The sequence below is a fragment of the Anabrus simplex genome, chromosome 7, assembly GCF_040414725.1.
Source record: "Anabrus simplex isolate iqAnaSimp1 chromosome 7, ASM4041472v1, whole genome shotgun sequence".
Classification (NCBI taxonomy): Eukaryota; Metazoa; Arthropoda; class Insecta; order Orthoptera; family Tettigoniidae; genus Anabrus; species Anabrus simplex.
In genome coordinates, this window is record NC_090271.1 from 41,636,236 (window position 1) to 41,658,527 (window position 22,292).

The 22,292-nt window shown below is 35.8% G+C and overlaps 1 protein-coding gene across 1 annotated transcript in view; it reads right to left on the reverse strand.

The window, feature by feature from the left end:
- Positions 1 to 22,292, reverse strand: part of LOC136877681 (hydrocephalus-inducing protein homolog) — a 161,145-nt gene that overhangs the window by 16,959 nt on the left and 121,894 nt on the right. Inside the window, exon 9 of the mRNA XM_067151893.2 lies at positions 19,448 to 19,575. Within this exon, the coding sequence (XP_067007994.2) occupies positions 19,448 to 19,575 (128 nt within the window). The remainder of the gene's footprint in view (positions 1 to 19,447; positions 19,576 to 22,292) is intronic.

Consider the following 22,292-nt stretch of genomic DNA (forward strand, 5'->3'; position numbering starts at 1 on the left):
AAACAGATCCCCATCCAACTCAAACCTACAGCTATAACACTCGTAGTAAGAAGTCGACAATCGTCAATAACGTTTAATTTATGACGTAACGAATCACCCTCACCATTGTCAATTTTTTTATTAAATACGATTTTGATCGTCATTTTCGTTGTAACCACTGGTCGGCCAAAATAATTTTATAGCAATCTTATCACTTTTTCATAACAGACTGTTGCTTTGTTCATTTTAATTATAACAGAACGCGAATGAAGTCCCATGAATATGCTTCGTGTTATTTAGATTCATTTTAAGTTAACTTGATGTCAATTGCAGATGAATATTAGTTTATAATAAAGTTCCTGTTTGTTTTCAGTTATTATTATTATTATTATTATTATTATTATTATTATTATTATTATTATTATTATTATTATTATTACAGTGCAGGAGAAATCTCTACAGTTTAATTTCAAAATTTGATTAGCCTACTTTGAAATATGTTATTAGCGTACGGGAATTCGCAGAGCGAGTGATCTGAATAGTAGTGTGACGTGAACATTTTGTTGTGCACAGCGCACATGTTATTGTGGAGAAGTGCTCAAGGTTATTCTACTGAGCCCGCCCAGTGCTGTGGACTGCGGTGGGCTGTATGAGACCAGTGCTGTGGGCCTGTACGTGGCCGCATCAGAAGACAACGGCACTGCATGGGCTGGGCTGCCGGAGCCCTTGGGTTTGAACTGCTGCGCAGTGGGCCTGGCTGCAGTACTCTGCTCAGTGCTCTACCACCTGAGCAATATATCCTGGCAAAAGCAGGATGGGAGAGTGAACTAGTGCAGGAAATAGAATTGGACAAGTCAGGTGCAGTGATCAGCTGGTATGGGTTTACGAGTACGACTGACGATAGGATATGTGTGTATGAAAAATTGTACTGTGGTTTTGACAGTGTAGGGGATTCTCATGACCACTGTGAAAGTAAAACATTAAACTCTTTAAAAGGATAGGCATGATGTTATATGTGGGTTCACCATTAAAAGAAAATATCAAACATTGTGCATCCAAGTGACAAGTACAAGAAAATGAGTCCTCTCCCTTGGTAACAGCTTCACATCTCTGTGTGCAGTGGCACAGATCTCTCCTCATTTCAACACAATACGTGCTTGCCAGCAACCTCATTTGTCCTATTTCTGTGAGAATATGCAGGATAGGACAGAATGGGAAGTGAGTGGTGTGGCAGCAGGTAAGAAAGACAGCCCATGCAAGAAGATGAGGTGAAAAGCTCATAGCATACGAAGGAGGCAGGATAGGATGGGAAAATGAGATGGATTTGTCAAGCTCTAGTTGTCATGTTGTTTGTAAATATCTGTTAAATTTAATTGATAACTTAGATTAGGCTTAACTAAATACCAGGGAACTAGTTCAGTTAGCATTTAGAATCTGTCAAGTTGGCTTTTCTTAGGTTAAAGGAAACAAATGTCTCTAATTACAGCTTGCAAACCTTCCCTCCACAAACGCAGACCGGTCAAACTACAACTACCCCTTCCCAAACCACTGCTGGCTGCAGCGACATTCCTCCTGTACCTCCAGGCTCTCTGCAGGTGGGCCACGTGAACACACAGAGCCTTCTTTCCCATTTCACTGAATTCTCAGACATATTCTCTAACAACAACCTCCATGCCATATTAATATCTGAGCCGTGGTTGAAACCAAGTATCCCGTCTTCACTAGTACATATGGAGGGTTACACGCTGATAAGAAACGATAAAGTACCAAGCTCGATAGCTGCAGTTGCTTATGTGCGGCCAGTATCCAGTATTCGGGAGATAGTAAGTTCGAACCCCACTGTCGGCAGCCCTGAAAATGGTTTTCCGTGGTTTCCCATTTTCACACCAGGCGAATGCTGGGGCTGTACCTTAATTAAGGCCACGGCCGCTTCCTTCCCACTCCTAGCCCTTTCCCATCCCATCGTTGCCATAAGACCTATCTGTGTCGGTGCGACGTAAAGCAACTAGCAAAAAAAGAAATTATAAAGTAGGAAAAGATGGGGGAGGCGTAGGGATATATCTGCACAAGGATATGAAATTCAAAGAATTACGCAAAACACCAAGTGAATTTCACAACGGGCCGGAGTTCCTATTTATTGAATTACAAATTCGCAGTGTTAAGTGTTTACTGGGTGTTGTGTATCGTGTACTGAAGACGAGATATACTGTATCAAAGTCCTAGAGGAAGCACTACAGGACCTATTACCCAGGTATGAGCATGCTATTTTAATGGGCAACTTTACTTCTGACATGATAAAATGTGACTCTGCTGAATCTAGACGACTCAAAAGCATGCTTACCTCACTCAATATGATGATCCTTCCCCTAAATCCTACACACCACACAGCTACTTCCCATACACTACTGGATTTAATTATTACAAACAATAATGATAGAATGCAGACTTACGGATAACAGCCAGCTTCTGGAATTTCCCAACATGACTTTATTTACCCAACTTACTCACTGAAATGCCCCAAATATGAGCCTAAATTAATTTCTTATCAAGACTAAACGAAGAGGCGTTCATTGAGGACGCACTCAAAACACTGTGGCACAACTTACAGCTCATACATGACATTAACGACAAAATAACCTTGTTTAACGAACTACTTTTAGGACTGTAAGACAAACACGCCCCTATACGGATAGCACGAGTGAAACGAAAACCATCACCTTGGCTGACGCAAAACATACGGGCAAAAATGGAGGAAAGAAATGCAGCTTACCAATATTATAGAAAAAATCCAACCGCAGACAATTTTGAAAAGTACAAAAAATTGCGTAACACAACAACTCAGACCAGCAGGAATGCTAAGATATGCCACACACATGAAATCTTAATAAATAACAACTCTGACAATGTTTGGAAAATTCTTCGGAACATTGGTTTGACAAAAAAATAAAACCGACGAAAATGACACTGACTTGCCATTAGACAAATTAAATAAATATTTCTGCTCACAAAATTCACATACAGACAAACGAACTAAAAGGGAAACAATCGACAGACTACATACGAAAAGAAAACACGACGGAGAAGAATTTTATTTTTCACATGTAACTCTTAATGACGCCAGAGAAGCAATTCATGAAATAAAGTCAGAGGCTACAGGATGTGACGGAATAAATTTGACATTAATTAAAAGACTCTCTGAAATTGTTCTCCCAACAATTACACACATAATAAATACCTCATTCATGACAGGAATCTTTCCCAATATATGGAAAAGTGCCATAATACGACCGATAAGAAAAATCGATAATCCAACAAAACCCGAAGACTTTCAACCAATTTGCATACTTCCTTGTCTTAGTAAAATATTAGAAAAGGTCGTTCACAAGCAGATAACAAATTACCTTAACAAACACAATTTACTCAATAAATACCCAACCACAGCACAACCACAGCACTACTAAAAGTTACAAATGACATTCAAGCAGGCATGGACAACGGACAAATGACTATCCTTGTACTTTTAGACCTAAGTAAAGCATTTGACTGTGTGGACAGGGAAATATTATCAGCTAAGCTACAAGCACAAACATTTTCTTCAAGCGCACTGACGTGGCTGCACTCCTATTTAATTGGGCGGCAGCAGTGCGTGTCAGCAGGTACGAAAGTATCACACTGGCAACAAACTGAGGTTGGCGTAGTTCAGGGCAGTGTTCTAGCGCCACTGCTATTCTCACTGTACTTAAATGACCTACCAGAACATATAAAAACGTTTAAATACCATTTCTACACAGATGACATTCGACTTTATATACATACAAACCCAAAAGACATCCAACTAGACATTAACAAACTAAACGATGACCTGGAAAACATAAAAGACTGCACTAAAAACAATTCTCTTAAAGTCAATCCACTCAAATCATAAGCAATCATAATAGGATCCAAAACTAATCATACCAAACTGAAAAGTGTTAAAATTCCCCCAATCCTATTCCACGCAACACCAATACAAATAAACGAAACTGTAAAAAACCTTGGCCTCATTTTTGATAAGTACTCAAACTGGACGGAGCACATGACGAAAATATGCCAATGGGTATTCTTTTCTTTGCACTCTCTTAAACGTTTACGGAATCTCCTTCCACTAAATACGAGAAAGTTACTTGTTCAAAGCTTAATTCTACCCATCTTCGATTATGGTGACGTAATATACAACAACCTAAACATAACACTTAACGCTAAACTTCAGCGGGCTTATAATACATGCATCCGTTTTGTATTAAATATGCCAGGTATTGTCATATATCACCTTGTCTTGAACAGCTGTCGTGATTATATTTGGCGGAGAGAAGAAACCTTCACTCTGTTTCGCTTGTTCACAACATTCTCCGTACAGACACACCAAGTTATCTGAGAATGGATCTTAAATACTTGTCATCTCCAAACAGTATACCTACAAGGTCAGAAACCTCTTCCCTGCTGAGCTTCCCAATTTACCGCACGACCGGTTACGTCAACTCATTCATACCTGCAACCATACGCTCTTGGAATTCCCTTCCGGCTGTAATTAGAGACATCATCATCATCATCATCAGTTTTCCATTCCAGTTGCCCGGGTGTGATTTACAAGCACTCTCCACTTCTGTCTGTCCATGTACCACTCTTCTTTCAAAACGACATCCCAGCTGACTCCTCGTTCCTATGTCCTCTTTCTCTTAGTCCAGCCATCTCTTCCTAGGTCTCTTCCTACCGGTCGTTTTCCGGCCACAACTGTGTGTAGCCATTGTTTTGCTGTCCTTCTATCGTCCATTCATTTGACATGGCCCAACCATTTCAAACGGGCCCTTGTCACTTTTTCATTCAGGGATGGGTACACACCAGCTTCCTCCCTTATTCTTTCATTCCTTACCTTGCCCTTTTTGTCTTCTGTACCATAGTTCGTAGGAACTTCATTTCTGCAGCTTGTAGTTTGCTATCCACTTGTTGGGTTGTTGAGCAGGTTTCTAGGCCATATGTTATTACGGGGGAGAAGTATGATTGGAATAGAATCTGCTTTGATCTTAAGGGAACTTGTTCGTTCCAAAGAAGGTTCCGAACTTGATGGTAAAACTGAGCTGATTTTCTAATGCGGTTGTTAATCTCATGCTGTATTCTGTTATCACTTGAAATGATGCACCCAAGATATTTATATTGGTCTACTGTTTCCAGCTGTGTACCTTCCAGCATTATTTTTCCTTTCTTCTTCTGCCTGTTGACAGACATAGTAACAGTTTTCGATTTATTTATTGTTAATCCGTGTGCTTTCAAATGTTCATTCCAGGTGTTCAGCCTCTCTTGGACTTCCTTCTCTGTATTTCCCCAAATTACTACATTATCTGCAAATGCAAATGCATTGATGTCCATATTGTTCTTCTGCTTAATTTCTTTCATGACTTCAACCATGACAGTGATAAAAAGTAAGGGTGAAAGGGTACTGCCTTGCTGCACTCCTTTAGTGGTTTGGAACCAATCAGAATTACCGTTTCCTATCTGTATGCAACTGCAGCAGTCTTCGTAAAGCATTTTAACTTTCTGGATAAGCCCTTTGGGTACATTTTTCTTTCTTCCTTGGAACACTATCAAATGCTTTTTCGAGATCCAAAAACACTAGTATTAAGTCTTTGCCCTTCTCCCAATGCTTTTCCTCCAGTATTCTAAGTGCAAATATGAGATCGGTAGTTGATCGGTGTTCTCTGAATCCATATTGTTCTTCCTGTAGTTGTGGTTCTATTATTTTCCTTATTTTCTCAAATATTTTCAAACCATGAGACAATAAAGTGATCCCTCTATAATTGCTACATTTCTTCTGGCTTCCTTTTTTGAAGAGAGGTATTATTATTCCCTTTTTCCAATCATCTGGGACTTTCCTATCCTTCTATATTGCATTAATTACTCTATGAAGCCACTGTATTCCTATTGCACCAGTTGCTTTGATCATATCTGCACTGACTTCATCAAATCCTGTTGATCTTTCTTTGGGCATACTATTAAGGGCCGTCTCTACTTCCTTCCATGTTGGCGGGCTCTCTTGGTCAGGCTCAGCATTGCAGCTTAAACTGACCTGCGTGGTTACATCATTGGAGTCTTTCCCATTACTGTTGTATAAATTATCAAAATAGGTTTTCATGATCTTCCTTATTTCTGTCTCTTCCCTAACTATGTTACCATCTGGTTCCTCTATTGCTGTTATGCATTCATTGTCACTTCTTATATTTTGTATTGTTCTGTAAAGTAGTTTAGAATTAGCTTTGCTGTCTTGCTCTAGTTTATCTGTGAAATCAGTCCAAGCTTTCTGTTTTTCTTCAGCCACAATTTTCTTTACTCGTAGCTTCTGATCTCTGTATTTCTACTGCAGTTCATTTGCTCTAGATTCATTCCTTTGACTTCCTTTTTGCATTTCTTTGTCTCTGGCTTTCCTGGTTTCATTTTTGCTTTCACAGCAATCTTCACCCGATCGTTCCACCAAGGAGTTTCTTTTGCCTTAATTTTGCTATTAGTTTTACCACAAACTTCTACTGCAGCTCCGACAATGCTTTCTTTGAATCTAATCCACTCGATGTTGCCTTCTTGTAATGCATCTGATGGTAATTTATTGCTCACTTTTTTTATGTATTCAACTTGTTTCTATGCTTCTTTAGCTCCCATGTCTTGATTTTTAGTTTCCTGTATTTCTGAGGTCTTTAAATTTCAATGTGCTTTATTGTTGCAAGGAGAAGTTTGTGGTCACTGTCCAGGCTTTCACTTGGTATAACTCTGACATCACATATGGTCTTTCCTGCTTCATTGTCTGATATAAAATAATCTATCAGAGTTTTAGTATCTCCATTCCAACTGTATCTTGTTAGTTTATGACTTAGCTGCTTCTGAAACCAACTGTTGTTTATTCTCAAGCCATTCCTTACACATAGATCTAGAAGACTTTCTCCTTCTGGGTTCCTGTCTCCATAACCATGTGGACCTAGTACATTTTCATATCCAAGCCTGTCCGATCCAACTTGAGCATTTAGATCTCCCATTACTATGATATTTTCCTCTCTTTCTATAGCTTCTTCTAAATCAGTTCGGAATTGTTCTTTTTCCTCTTCGTTACAGCCAGTCTGTGGGGCATAATACACCTGGACTACTGTCAGCACACTCTTGTTAAGAGAGCTGTTCAACTTAATAATTCTTTCATTAACATATATTACCTCACTGATGACATCAATGTCCTCTCTTAGTATAAAACCTACATCATTTTTGGCTTCTGTTTTTCCATTCCAATGTAGTTTGTATCCTTTTCTTAGCTTTCTTGTTCCTCTTCCCTTCCACTTTGTCTCACTCAGGCCAAGAATACAGAGGTTCCTACTTTCCATCATATCTATCAACTCCTCGCTTCTGCCAGTCAGGGTCAGGATATTTAATGTTCCAATTCTGTGTTTAGGACTCTTTCTTTTGGGCTTCTTCTCAGAACATTGTACTTGAACATAAGCCTTATGGTCATCATACGTTGCAGATGTTTGAGAAGATGTGTCTATCCGGTATTTTTGCGTTCCGAGGCTAGTTTTGTAATTGAAAGCAACCGATATAACCCTTCAGTTGACTTGCTAAGCCTAATACTGTTGGGGATTTTCTGTCAGGGGTATTCTTCCTTAGCCTTTGGCAGTCCCCTACCTCACTGCAAGGCAGCAGCTGATGAATTTATGTGTCATTTCCTACACAAGGGTCTCATCAAACCTTCCAGGGGAAAACTCCTCCACCCATAGCTGTTGGTCTTCCCCTAGTTTGTCGGGTTTGGTGTCGGCCGCCCAACCCTCAGCCAGACAGTCGCAGGTAGTACCGTCTACTGTCACATACGGTAGCAGGATCACTCCTGACCTGACAACAGTAATTAGAGACATACATAGTAGAAATGTATTTTTTTAAAAATTATAAATGGTACATAGACTTCAGAAATTAGTATTTAATGTTTTTTTAAAGTGACTCTCAGAAATTTACCTTTCGTTTATAACTATTATTTAAGTTTAATTTTGTAATTAATTATATGCAATCAGAAATCTTAATACTCTGTAGTTTACACAATGTAGCATATATAAGATGGTTTGGCATAACAGCAGGCTTCATAGCCTGAGGCACGCCATGTAAAATAAATAAATAAATAAATAAATAAATAAATAAATAAATAAATAAATAAATAAATAAATAAATAAATAAATAAATAAATAAATAAATAAATAAATAAATAAATAAATAAATAAATAAATAAATAAATAAATAAATAAATAAATAAATAAATAAATAAATAAATAAATAAATAAATAAATAAATAAATAAATAAATAAATAAATAAATAAATAAATAAATAAATAAATAAATAAATAAATAAATAAATAAATAAATAAATAAATAAATAAATAAATAAATAAATAAATAAATAAATAAATAAATAAATAAATAAATAAATAAATAAATAAATAAATAAATAAATAAATAAATAAATAAATAAATAAATAAATAAATAAATAAATAAATAAATAAATAAATAAATAAATAAATAAATAAATAAATAAATAAATAAATAAATAAATAAATAAATAAATAAATAAATAAATAAATAAATAAATAAATAAATAAATAAATAAATAAATAAATAAATAAATAAATAAATAAATAAATAAATAAATAAATAAATAAATAAATAAATAAATAAATAAATAAATAAATAAATAAATAAATAAATAAATAAATAAATAAATAAATAAATAAATAAATAAATAAATAAATAAATAAATAAATAAATAAATAAATAAATAAATAAATAAATAAATAAATAAATAAATAAATAAATAAATAAATAAATAAATAAATAAATAAATAAATAAATAAATAAATAAATAAATAAATAAATAAATAAATAAATAAATAAATAAATAAATAAATAAATAAATAAATAAATAAATAAATAAATAAATAAATAAATAAATAAATAAATAAATAAATAAATAAATAAATAAATAAATAAATAAATAAATAAATAAATAAATAAATAAATAAATAAATAAATAAATAAATAAATAAATAAATAAATAAATAAATAAATAAATAAATAAATAAATAAATAAATAAATAAATAAATAAATAAATAAATAAATAAATAAATAAATAAATAAATAAATAAATAAATAAATAAATAAATAAATAAATAAATAAATAAATAAATAAATAAATAAATAAATAAATAAATAAATAAATAAATAAATAAATAAATAAATAAATAAATAAATAAATGCAGATTATCAACGCTAGTGGCCAAAACAACTAACTCCACAGTTAAATGTTTCGCTGCCAGAATGTGCTATCTGCTCTGGCAACGGAACATTTTACCAGTGGTTTCAGTGGCCGAAGTGATTAACTCCACAGCTTTTTCTTTTATTGAAAAAAGAGCAAAAATGTGTAGCCACATCTATTCTCCAAGGAATTGGTATCATTCTTGGCTGAAGGAAAATAAACAAATATATCCTCACAGAAATGAACCATGAAAACTTATATTCTACGGAAAACTTAGAAAAGTGTATCACCAACAGGAAACAAAGTGTCAAAGTTGAACCAATTAACTGGCTGACAATGAGATGAATCGGGATTGAGAAGGCTGAACCATTCACTATCAAATTTAAAACTACTTTCTTTACAGAAATGCCTTGTGGAAAAATTAATATCCAGAAGAGAAATGGAAACGGACGTCCTTTAGAAAGCCTAGCTAATGTTCCACAAGATCTTCTTTATAGCACATCCAGACCGATCTCCATGGCAAAAAGAGAAGGATGAAATTGACCTCTTGAAGTTTGTACCTCCTATTCATCACCCCTACTATAAAAACTTGAAGATTGCAAGAGATGAACCTGTCAGTGATGACGACTGCATCATGCATGCAGAATAGAGGCAATGAATAACGTATTTGTATTTTAGGACTGAGCTCGAATAGCTGCAGTCGCTTAAGTGCGGCCAGTATCCAGTAGTCGGGAGATAGTGGGTTCGAACCCCACTGTCGGCAGCCCTGAAGATGGTTTTCTGTGGTTTCCCATTTTCATACCAGGCAAATGCTGGGGCTGTACCTTAATTAAGGCCATGGCCGCTTCCTTCCCATTCCTAGCCTTTCCCATCCTATCGTCACCATAAGACATATCTGTGTCAGTGCGACGTAAAGCAAATAGCAAAAGAAATTATTTTAGGCACTTTTTATGTGTATTTTAAGTACTACTTAATGACTTACAATAATACTAGTGCATTGTTCATGTAAAAGGGTTTTGTTTGTGCATATTTGTTTAATAAAATGTCTTGTACACAAACCATTCAAAATACTGTGTCAAAACTTTCAGTTGGCAATGTGACTAACTCCATAGAAAGTGGCTTCTTTAGGGGGGACAGAGACATTGAAATGCTTTTATATATTTATAAAGTGCTGAATACATAACCTTAATTGTAAAAATATAAATGAGTGTATTGTAAATATGCTGAAAAATAAATTGAGATTTTTACAGACCGATAACTTCAACTGTTTGTACTGAACATTTGTATTTGATGGAGTTAGTCGGCTTGGCTTCTGAAGCCTCATGTATAAAAGAATTAAAATAGAATACTGTACATTATCCAAAATGAAATAAAATTTGCTCAAACAAACACACACAATAAATAAACACACATATTATACAACTATTGACCAGGTCTACACATACCCACAGAGAAACACTCACAGTCCAGGGGGCAGTAGAATAACACCCATGGTATCCCCTGCCTGTCGTAAGAGGAGACTAAAAGGGGCCCCAGGGGCTCAGAACTTTGGAGCGTGGGTTGGCAACCATGAGGCCCTTAGCTGAGTCCTTGCATTGCTTCCACTTACTTGTGCCTGGTTCCTCACTTTCATCTATCCTCATCGACCTCCCTTGGTCAACCCTTGTTCTTTTCCAACCCCGGCGGTATTATGTATGGAGGCCTAGGGAGTCTCATTTTCGCGTCCTTCATGGCCCTCGTCTTCCTTTGGCCGATACCTTCATTTTTCAAAGTGTCGGCCCCCTTCCAATTTTTCTTTCTTAGTGTTATGATGATTGCACTTCCTCTTAAAACAATAATCACCACCACCACCCCACCACTCACAGTCCTTTACCATTCACTCACTTAGCTGTGAATTCGGTAGTTTTCAACAGGTAATCTCAGCAAGAACTTTTGAAATTAGTTTATGAATCGCTGTTTCTGGCACTTAATTATAAGGAATTCCAATGGATGATACCGGTCACAGTAAAAGAATTGTTATACGTAGATGAATGGTGTAGAGGAATAGCAAGAGTAGTGCCAGCGCAAATGTTACAGTTATGAAAGGAGGAGGGAAAGTGAAATCTATAAGAAATGTACTGAGGCAAGTAGCAAGTAGCTATGTAGGAGTTTGTGTATTAATACAAAAATATGGCATGCAGTCCAATTCCTTATTCAGAACAAGGAAGGCTAGATGTAGTGGCATTCTCTTTTCACAGTGTTTCTCCAGCAAATGGGGTGCACCAAAATTTGCATCAATGCTTCTGTATCCTTTCAAAAACCCACAAAGTTTGGTACACAGCAAGACAATTTCATTGATGTGCTGGTCAATAATCTCTTCCAATATCTTTATATATGGGCGGTGTATAACAAATGTGCCAAAATAAAAAAATTTGGGCCCCCTCAAATAAAATTCTAAACCTATGAATAACAAACATAAACAAAATTCCAGCAAGTAAAACTAATGCAATATATTGCCAAATTATATGAACAAAGGGATTATTAATTAGTGTAAGATTTTAATGGGTTTTATTTGACAGTCTCCATGGTTTAACGGCTAAGCTGATCAACTGTCAACACAACCGAACACCACTTATACATTCATACTTAAAATTAGTTCCATTTTTCAGTAACTAGAGAACTATACTCTGTAACTGATACTGAAGGTACAGTTATAATAATTTATTCTATTACAACCCAGATAAATATACAAACAAAATTAAACCATAAACTGTTCAAATAAAGTTTGAAAAATATCAAACCACACTTCTGATAAGCCTGGTGTAAGTACACCATGTTATTACCTTCATGCAAATAGAGTTCATTTGAAACTGAGTTGACTGATTGTTACTACAAGTTATTGTTAGAATTATGCATTGTTGTTGAATAAATGTGTGAAAAAGTTAAATGATAAGCAAATGTTGTGTATAATACGATCTCAGCTGCACTACACATGAAGAAAGTATCACTTTTTTAAAAATAAATATGATATTCTGGTATCAATTTTCATTGCTGTAATTATTTTTAAATAATTCGGTGCAGGTCTTTGGGTGAGGAGCATGTTGGGGTGTTGGAAAAGATCGCAAGGGCAAGCATTGTTTACAGCTGTGCTGTGTTACACTCAGTACAATAAACTACTACTAGATGCAACCAAATGTTATTTCCTCCACGTACAAATTGTAAAAACAAACTATTTCGCCTTGATCTGGTCTTCTGACCATTTCCGTGCAGAGTGACATTAGGTTAGATATCTAGGTTTCTGCAGGGCCTCTTGAAGGCACATCAAGAACATCCCTGGACAGGTGCACTATCCACTGGTGTATGGCTGCAGCCTACAACAGCACTTAAGAATTCTGCCAGCCTGGTGGTAGCAGTGTTAAACACTTCTTTCAATTTCCATAGCACTGGTAGCAAATTGTCATAGCCAAGTACTTTGAAATTTTCATGCTGTTAATGACTCTAATAACTTTTTCAACTGAGATTTGAGGAAGAGGAGCAGCACGTTACTAGGTTTCTGCGGGGCCCCTTGAAGGCCCAGGCCCACCTGCATTGCAGGCCCTGCAGGCCCTCTGGTTTAAAATTTCACTGAAATGCTCTTACCACCATTTCGGAATTGCGTCCTTGTCCTGCAGCCACAGACCATTTTCGTCCTGTATGTATACATAATGCTCAATATCCAGTTCTGCTTTGGCCCATGTTTTAATCATCATCCTTTGTGTCGAGCAATTTGTACAGACTTTTGTAGTATCATTCCAACAGAGTCTCAGCTTTAGTTATATATACTAGCTGATGTACCCGTGCTTCACTACAGGATTCCCAGAAAGACTGTCTTTGTGGTTTTCCTAACTACAGTTAATTTAGGCCATTACAAAAACGTCAGTAGGAATGTAGGTATTAAAAGCAATGTTATCATAAAATACTCAATCAAATGAAAAACCGCACATTTTCTCACTTTTAACGAACAGTACTACGATGCAAGAGACTATCCTCATGTTTTTGGTATTGAAAGTCTGTTAAAAGGAGAACAATAAAACGTTGATTTTCACCTATTCAATACATTAAATGTAAATGTAAATCTCATACATTAAACGTTGATTTTCACCTATTCAATACATTAAATGTAAATGTAAATCTCATACATTAAATGTATTGAATGGGTGGAAATCAACGTTTTATTGTTCTCCTTTTAACAGATATTAAAAACATTAAATACATTAAATGTATTGAATAGGTGGAAATCAAAGTTTCATTGTTCTCCTTTTAACAGTACTACAATGCTGATCTAACAGTCCAAAGATCCAGTGCTGGAATGACCAGGCAGCACACAGCCATGAACACCCCTCTACCATTGTTCCGTAAAATATACACATTGCTCATTCCAATCAGTGCTTCAGGGTAGCTTGAATGGTATGATGAACCAGTTTGTTACGTAACAATAGTATCAGAAAATTTATGAACCAAAGGAATGGCATGCTTAAGAAGTTATCTAACTAACCAGGTACTTCCCGCCAATATTCAGGCAAGCTGTTATACTCGGTACAACCAGGCGAGTTGACCATGTGGTTAGGGGCGCGCAGCTGTGAGTTTGCATCTGGGAGGTAGTGGATTCGAAAAACACTGTCGACAGCAATGAAGATTGTTTTCCGTGGTCTCCCATTTTCACACCAGGCAAATACTGGAACTGTTCCGTAATTAATGTCAGGGCCGCTTCCTTTCCACTCCTAACCCTTCCCTATCCCATCGTCGCCATAATACCTATCTGTGTCGGTGCGACGCAAAGCAAAAAAAAAAAACTCAATATACAGCAGTAATCCCATCCATCGGACATGACTGGCAACAGAAGACATAAAGCACATCACAACAAACAATGGTCAATGTAACGTTATTGTTGTTCAATGTTATAAGCTTTCTGTTTTGTAGTGTAGTGTAGTTTAGTTTAGTTTAGTTTAGTTTAGTTTAGTTTAGTTTAGTTTAGTTTAGTTTGGTTTATTGCCTTTCTTATATGGCGGGGCTCAGGCTATGAAGCCTGCTATTATGCCAAACCACATTATACAACAGCTTTATACAATTTACAGAATAATGTACATAAAATCATTTTTTACATATATTTCTAAAAATCACTATCAATTTACTTAACCTCTATAATTTTGTATCCTTATTGATCCTTATTGTAGGCCTTCACATTTAGTTTTCTTTCGACTCTGTGATATTAGGGCATTTTACGAAATTATTTATGGCGTAGACTGTAGGTCTAGTTCCTTATTCCTCGACTTTACGTAACGATTTTCATTAAATTCTATTTACCCATTTTCTCGTGACTTGGCTCTGATATGGACTTAGCAACAAAGATTCAAATTCATGAATATCTCTGTTATCATAGCCGGTACAGAAAAAATTTATAAGACATAAATGATCAGAAATTTAATACTATATAACTTTAGTAATGCAGTATTTGTCGACAGGACCACTAATAATAACATAAGAGAATTTATTGGACTCCAACCTATTCAATACATTACAGGATGTTAGCATTTTTAGTTAAACATCGTTAAAATGGAGACATGTTTCGCCCTCCATGTGGGGCATCATCAGTCATATCAAAGCACCTCAAAATTAAACCAGACGTCTGGTTGGAAATTATGAACATAATATGTAAGAAAGAATACATTAAAAAACACGTACAAGGTCCTATCCTAAACGAAATAACAATAGACTAGTTACACATAGTAAAATACGCTAGTGGTTTCTTAATATTAAAATAAGGCCATCATATGCACAGTATAAAAATGAAAGTAATCAAAGTCTATATGATATTGAGTTCGATGGTAGTTCTACGTAGTATATACAAATGTTGGCAAAATAAAACACAATTTATAATTACTGTACACTTATTTATAATTGTTAAAATTGATGAGGTAAAACATTCCAATTTGTCTATTTGTAATTTGGCTCCAACCAAAATAATTCGCCCTAGGATTCATGAGGTAGTCAACTCCGTTGGTCACTCTCTATATGAATGGAGTGCACAGTGTAAGTGAACAGCTTTTGTTGATTATAAAATGAGGCTGTGCTAAGACAGAGTTAAAACAACACCGGCTTCAAATGAATATAGTTAAAAACATCATTAGGTTCTTCCTAGTTGACTAAAGGTTTGCGTATATTTTGTTGTTGAAGTGTGGGAAAGTCAGTTGTTGGTTGAATGGGCAACGATCGAAAATGTCGTGCAGTGCAATCGGTGTTTGAGCTGTCCTACATGTGAGGGAAATCTGAAAATGGAGGATTTGTCTTAATTAGTTAAGTGAAATGACAGAAAAAGAGAAAAAAAGGGGGAAATCATTGAGAAATTAAAGATGTGAAAGTTAAAACTTACCTTGAAAGCTGTTGAGCTGTTACCTAATTGCTAGGAGGTTTGTGAAGCACTGGCTGTCGCTAATGTCCTGCTCCTCGTGTTGTACGTGTGACGTCTTAGAGGAGGGGAGTGGATTTGAGAAGGCGGGGCTGTGGGTATGTGATTGGCGCTTGGGGAGGAGTTGTGTGTATTGGAGGGATAATAGGGGCATGATGAGTTGAGCGGCTTAGTGGGGGTGCTTGGAGAGCTTGTTTTGAGGACGTTAACAAGTCTTTTGTCTTTCAGGTTTAAACTATTGAGCGAAAATATTAATTGTTCGTAAAGAGGGCTTCGGTTGTCTATTGGATCATTTAAATTTTTATTCTTATTATATTTTTGGTCCAAAAAAATGTATAAATTTTCGGACTCGGTCATGAGCCTGCCTTTATCTAGTTTTTTTAAAATTTGGAGATCCTGTTCGATTGTGGTAAAACTATGTCCGGTGTCTTTCATATGGATGCTCATGGCTGAGTGTTTATTGTGCTTTTGGGCATTGAAATGTTCTGCATATCTAATTGCAAAGCTTCTACCAGTTTGACCAATATATGAACTGTTACATTCAGCACATTTCAGTCTATAAATGCCAGAGCCCGGAAATTTATTGTTGTCCGAGTTTATTTTATTGTGGTTGAAAAATAGCTTTTGATTAGAATTATGGGTCTTATAGGCTACCCTAATGTCATGTTTTTTTAAAGGGGTAGCGATTTGATGTATAATGGGGTTAGTGTAAGTGAAAGATGCATATTTAGGCTTATTAATTTTTATTGGGGAGAGGTTCGTGGCCAATTTCAATTTCACTTTATTGATTATTTTCTGTATGATTGAGGGATTGTATCCATTGAAAACAGCTATTTCTTTTATGGTACTTATTTCTTTTTTTAAATTGACGGTTGACATGGGAATTTTTAACGCTCTGTACACTAAACTGTAAAACGAGGCTTGTTTGTGCGATTGTGGGTGAAGAGAATTTTGTTTTATGGTTGTGGGAGTGAATGAAGGTTTTCTGTGAATCTGGAAATCGAAATTGTTTAAGGTCCTGGTGATTGTAATGTCTAAAAAATTGATGAAATTATTGTCCTCATCTTCTTTAGTAAACTTGATGCAATTATCAAGGCTGTTTAAGTAAGTTAGTATGTCTTCACTATTGTTGCAGCTTTTGTCTATTATTGCTATTATTGCTAGTGTGCCCCACATGGAGGGCGAAACATGTCTCCATTTTAACGATGTTTAAATAAAAATGTTAACATCCTGTAATGTATTGAATAGGTTGGAGTCCAATAAATTCTCTTACATTATTATTGAGATTCTTTCAATATGGAAAATAAAATGATTTTCATTACTTGTAAGCACCACTAATAACACAAATAGTTGAGAATGAAATTTTAGGCCTTCCCCTAAACTACCATTTCTTTAAGCGTTAATAAGATTATTTATAGCCTAGGTTGTAGAGACTTATTTTCTGATTTTGCATACCGATTTTCATTAAGATAGGACTACTAATAACATAAATATTTGAGAATTAAATTTTAGGCCTTCCCCTAAACTACCATTTCTCTCAGTGTTAACACGACTATCTATGACCCAGTCTGTAGCGACTTATTTCTGGTCACTACATATCGATTTTTATTAAATTCTCTTCAGCCGTTTTCTCGTGATGCGTGTACATACATACAGACAGAAATTACAGAAAATTAAAAAGTGCATTTCCTTGCTACTATGGACACAACCGATACAGAAATACCATCCTTTTTAAATTCTCAGCAATGTACAGACAAAACTTATTATATATATATCTATATATCTATCTATATACAGTATACATATATTATATACTAGCTGATGTACCCGTGCTTCGCTACGGGATTCTCAGAAAGAACGACTTTGTAGTTTTCCTAACTGAAGTCAACATAGGTCATTACAAAAACATCAGTAGGAATGTAGCCATTAAAAGCAATGTTATCATATAAAATTATCTATCAGATGAAAAACTGCACATTTGCTCACTTTTAACAAATAGTACTATGGTAGGATGCTAAATGGTTTATTTTGTCACCTATTCAATACATATAAATTTTACGTTTACGAATTTATTATTAATTCCGCTTGAAACATGTTTCGCCCTTCATTGTGGGGCATCATCAGACAAATTACCTCCTCAAGGCAAAAATCAGGTACCTGATTAGTATGTAACATGCATTTAACATCCCATTGTAATGTGTATTAATTTGTGCATGTTTTGTTGCTAAGTCCATATCAGCACCAAGTCATGAGAAAATCGGTATACAGAATTTAATGAAAATCAGTATGTAAAGTCGGGAAATAAGGAACTACAGTCTACAGTTTAAATAAATTTATAAGATGCTCTAATATCACAGAGTCAGAAGAAAATTAATGTGAAGGACTACAATTATTGTTAACTTTACTGGCCACATTGGACCTCTTGAGTCTTCCATGTACACTTTTTCTTTGAAGATAGTACTGTTCGATTCCTCTTATTTGCCCAGTACTTCTTGATTAGTTCTGATCGCAGTGTTCTTAATTCATCTGAAATTCTTGTTCTCTGCATCTGTAATTACAATTTCAAGATCCTCTTTAATTTCTACAATAGAGAAAGTAAGCTCATAAAATTGATCAACAATAACATTACATTGACCATTGTTTGTTGTGATGTGCTTTGTGTTTTCTGCTTCTGCTGCCACTATACCAAGTACAACAGCCTGCCTCAATATTGGCGGGAAGTAGCTGGGGAGTTAGATCTCTCTCTTCTTTAGCATGACATTCCTCTGGTTCATAAATTTTCTAATACTACCGGTATGTAATACATTGGTTCATCATAGCATTCCAGCTATTCAATGCCTACTCTAAGGCACTGATTGGAATGAACAGTGTGCACATTAAATGGAATAATGACAGAGGAGTGTTCGCGGCTGTCTGCAGCCTGGTCATTCCAGCACTGGAACTTTGGACTGTTAGATCATTAAAAGTGAGAAAATGTGAGGTTTTTCATTTGATCAAGTATTTTATATCATAACATTGCGTTTAATCACTACATTCCTACTGACGTCATTGTAATGACCTATGTTGACTTCAGTTGGGAAAACCACAAAGACAGTCTTTGTGGTTGGGAAAATCACAAAGACAGTCTTTGTGAGAATTCCGTAACGAAGCACAGGTTCAACAGCTAGTACAGTATATAAAATGTTCAGGTAATAAAGTCCAGCTCCATGGCTAAATGGTTAGTGGGCTGGCCATTGGTCACAGGCGTCCCACGTTTGATTCCCGGCAGGGTCGGGAATTTTAACCATCATTGGTTAATTTTGCTGGCACGGGGACTGGATGTATGTGTCATCTTCATCATCATTTCATCCTCATCACAACAAGCAGGTCACCTACGGCCATCAAATCAAAATACCTACACCTGGCGAGCTGAACTTGTCCTCGGACACTCCTGGCACTAAAAGCCATACGCCATTTCATTTCAGGTAAGAAAGTTAACAACAGCAAAACATATATGTACAGGAAACAAACATACAATAGCAACTTAGAAACAAAAATTCTCACGCTGAGCTCTACTGTATACTCTGCTGATGAAGGTTGCAGTCAAAAATGGTGAACTCTTGTTTCTCTTAGGTGTACTCTATCCATGCATGTTTACACATAAAGTCACTGCTCTCCATCTATTTCCTTTCCTATATATATGTAGTGCATTTGTGTATGAGTAATTATTTTCTAATCAGTATCTTCTAACAAAATACACACCTCATGGATACAGACTGTTTGCCCAGTTGATTTGTCATAATTGTCAATGGTATCTTCATTTTACTCTTTGGCTTCAAGATGCCTTGAATACAAGGAGTAGAAACAGTCATTGAAGTAAAACTTGTTACCTAGAAAAGAAACACCACATGGTTAAGATATCTTAACTGAAAAATGGGGAAAATAATTGGGATTTTTGCCGTACATATTAACACAAATTATGCAAATCTGGTTGGTATTGGAAATGCCTCTAGTGTCTCATTTAAATGGGAATGACTAACATTGTCAAAGGCTTTCTGCATATCTAAGAATGTAGCAGTCATATTGGCTAGTTTGTTTTTGGCTTCAAAAAGAAGAGGGAGATGGTCAAGTAAGGCAGTATTGACATGGGTGCCAGCGGAGATGGTAAATCCTGTTTTACCTCATCATCTGGTGCATCTGTAGTAGGCAAGTAGATCTGCAGCACATGAAAGTTTTCTGATTTGGCTTCCACAGTCAGCTTTACTATTCTTTTGTTGATGGCTGATATGCCAGAATGTACTTTGCCAGCCTATTGTTCATCGTTTGCTTTTGTTCTTTGAACGTTTGAATTGCTTGGTGTGTGTGAAAGTCAGTTGTAGTCAACAGCTCATAATAAAAGGATGCGAGTGATGAAGCTGGTGTTTCTATGGTATAATTTGATTACCTAAACCAGTGTAGTGAGTAGAAATGAAGATATTTCAATAGGTTATGGGCCCAGAGCTCCAGAGCGCCAAAACGCCGCAGTAAATTTCGGACAATATAAGTTGAAATGGAGTAATAAGAATTAATGGACGAAGCAAGTTGTGACATTATTGATGGGAAAAAATGGCAACCTCATGGACGGTGAAGAAACACTGAAAAGGAATGTAGCCAAGCTTACAGTGGAGAACTATTTTTTGTGGGCATTAAAGGTGAAACAAGAGCTGTTGTTGAAAGATGTATAGGAATCAGTAATAGGGTATAAGGATACACCAGGTTATCAACTGTCTCAAACAGAAACGAGATGATGAACGCGAAACAATGTGATCTGGTTAACGGAGTGAAAGTGACATTGCAGATATTGAATCAGCGAAAAAGGCGTGGGAGAAACTGGATGAGTTGTGCAACAACGGAGGGCTAGAGAATGGTGCTATGACACTGAAACAGTTAACTCATTTTGTGAAGCCCAAGGACATGAGTATTCAAGAATACTTTGCAAAAATAAATCAACTGTGGAGGAGAACGAGTAAAGCTGGATACGAGTTCACAGATCAACAAGTTGCAGAAATTATCATCAGAAATCTTACAGAGGAATATGCAGTTTGTATCCCTTCCTTGGAAGCTGATTTGGCAAAACTGACCATCTCGAAGGTGAAGGCGAGATTACTCACTGAGGAAAGCAGAAGGAAACTTCAGTAAAATGGAGGAAAGACATACGGCACTGGAAAACATGAGGACGATGAAGCTCAAGCCATAGTTATTCAACGGAAGCGATATATCAAGAAAGAAGATGTGGGACAAGGAAAACAGTATAGTTGCTACAATTGCGGTAAACAGGGACATGTATCTAAATATTGTCATAGTACCCAAAAGTGCTTCAATTGTGGTAAGTCAGGACATTACTCTAAAGTATGTCCAACAATGAAGAGTGACGAATCATCACAGGAGAGTAAATCAGTGATCGTGAGTGGAAAAGTGGTAAGCTCAAAAATTATACATGTAGTAGATAAAGCAATGAGCATGGTAGTTTCTGTAGGAACTGAGAAAATTAAAAATTGGCTGTTCGATTCAGGTGCATCCCATCATATGTGTCCAACAGAGGAGATGTATATAGGTAAGGTGAAAGTAAAAATGTCAACAGGATGGACAATTACATTTACAGATGTGTTGTACATACCAAACTTAGTTGCAAATTTAATATCAGTTGGTAAGTTAACCAGCAAAGGTTTCAAAGTAGGATTTGCAGGTGAGAAAGCAGTGGTTGTAGATAAGAATGGAGATGAAACATTGTTTATTGCAAACGGGAGGAACAATGTATATGTAGTACAGATACAAGGAAGAAATGATATTGTAGCTATGAGTGATTGTGACCAAATAATAGATCAAGAATGTAATAACAATGTAGCATTTAAATGTGTTGGGCAGGTTAGGTTGTGGCATGAAAGATATGGACATGCATATGCTGAAGCTTTGTTTAAATTGCCTATGTTAGAATTAAAAAGAAGTAATGATATTAATACTTCTTCTGTATGCATTTAGGGGAAACTAAGTAACAAGGGAGTATCTAAGTCTGGTGAGCGTAAGGGAGAAAAAGCACTTGATGTTGTGCACACTGATGTAATTGGAAAAATTAGTCTACCATCACTTGAAAAAGCTCAATATGTTATAACTATGATTGATGAATACTCCAGATTTAATGTGGCTGTATGTGTGAGAAATAAGGGTGAAGTGCTGGAGGTGTTTAATAGGTATCAGGCAAAGGCAGAAAATTTGCATTGTGTAGGAATTAAGATAGTGCAATCTGACAATGATACAGAGTATATTGTATATGTAGCGAGTTTCAAGCACAATTGCAAAAATGTGGTATTACTCATAGGAGATCGGTACCGTACACTCCACAACAAAATGGATTAGCAAAGAGGCAGAATAGAATGATGTTTGATACTGTTAGATGTCTATTGATCCAGTCTGGGTTACCAAAGGAATTCTGCAGACAAGGTGTAATGACTGCAGTGTATTTAAGAAATAGGTGCCCATCCTCAGCAATAAATTTTCAGATACCGAATGAACTGTGGTTCAATAGGAAGTTGAATCAGGAAGAAATAGGTAGACTGAAAGTATTTGGATG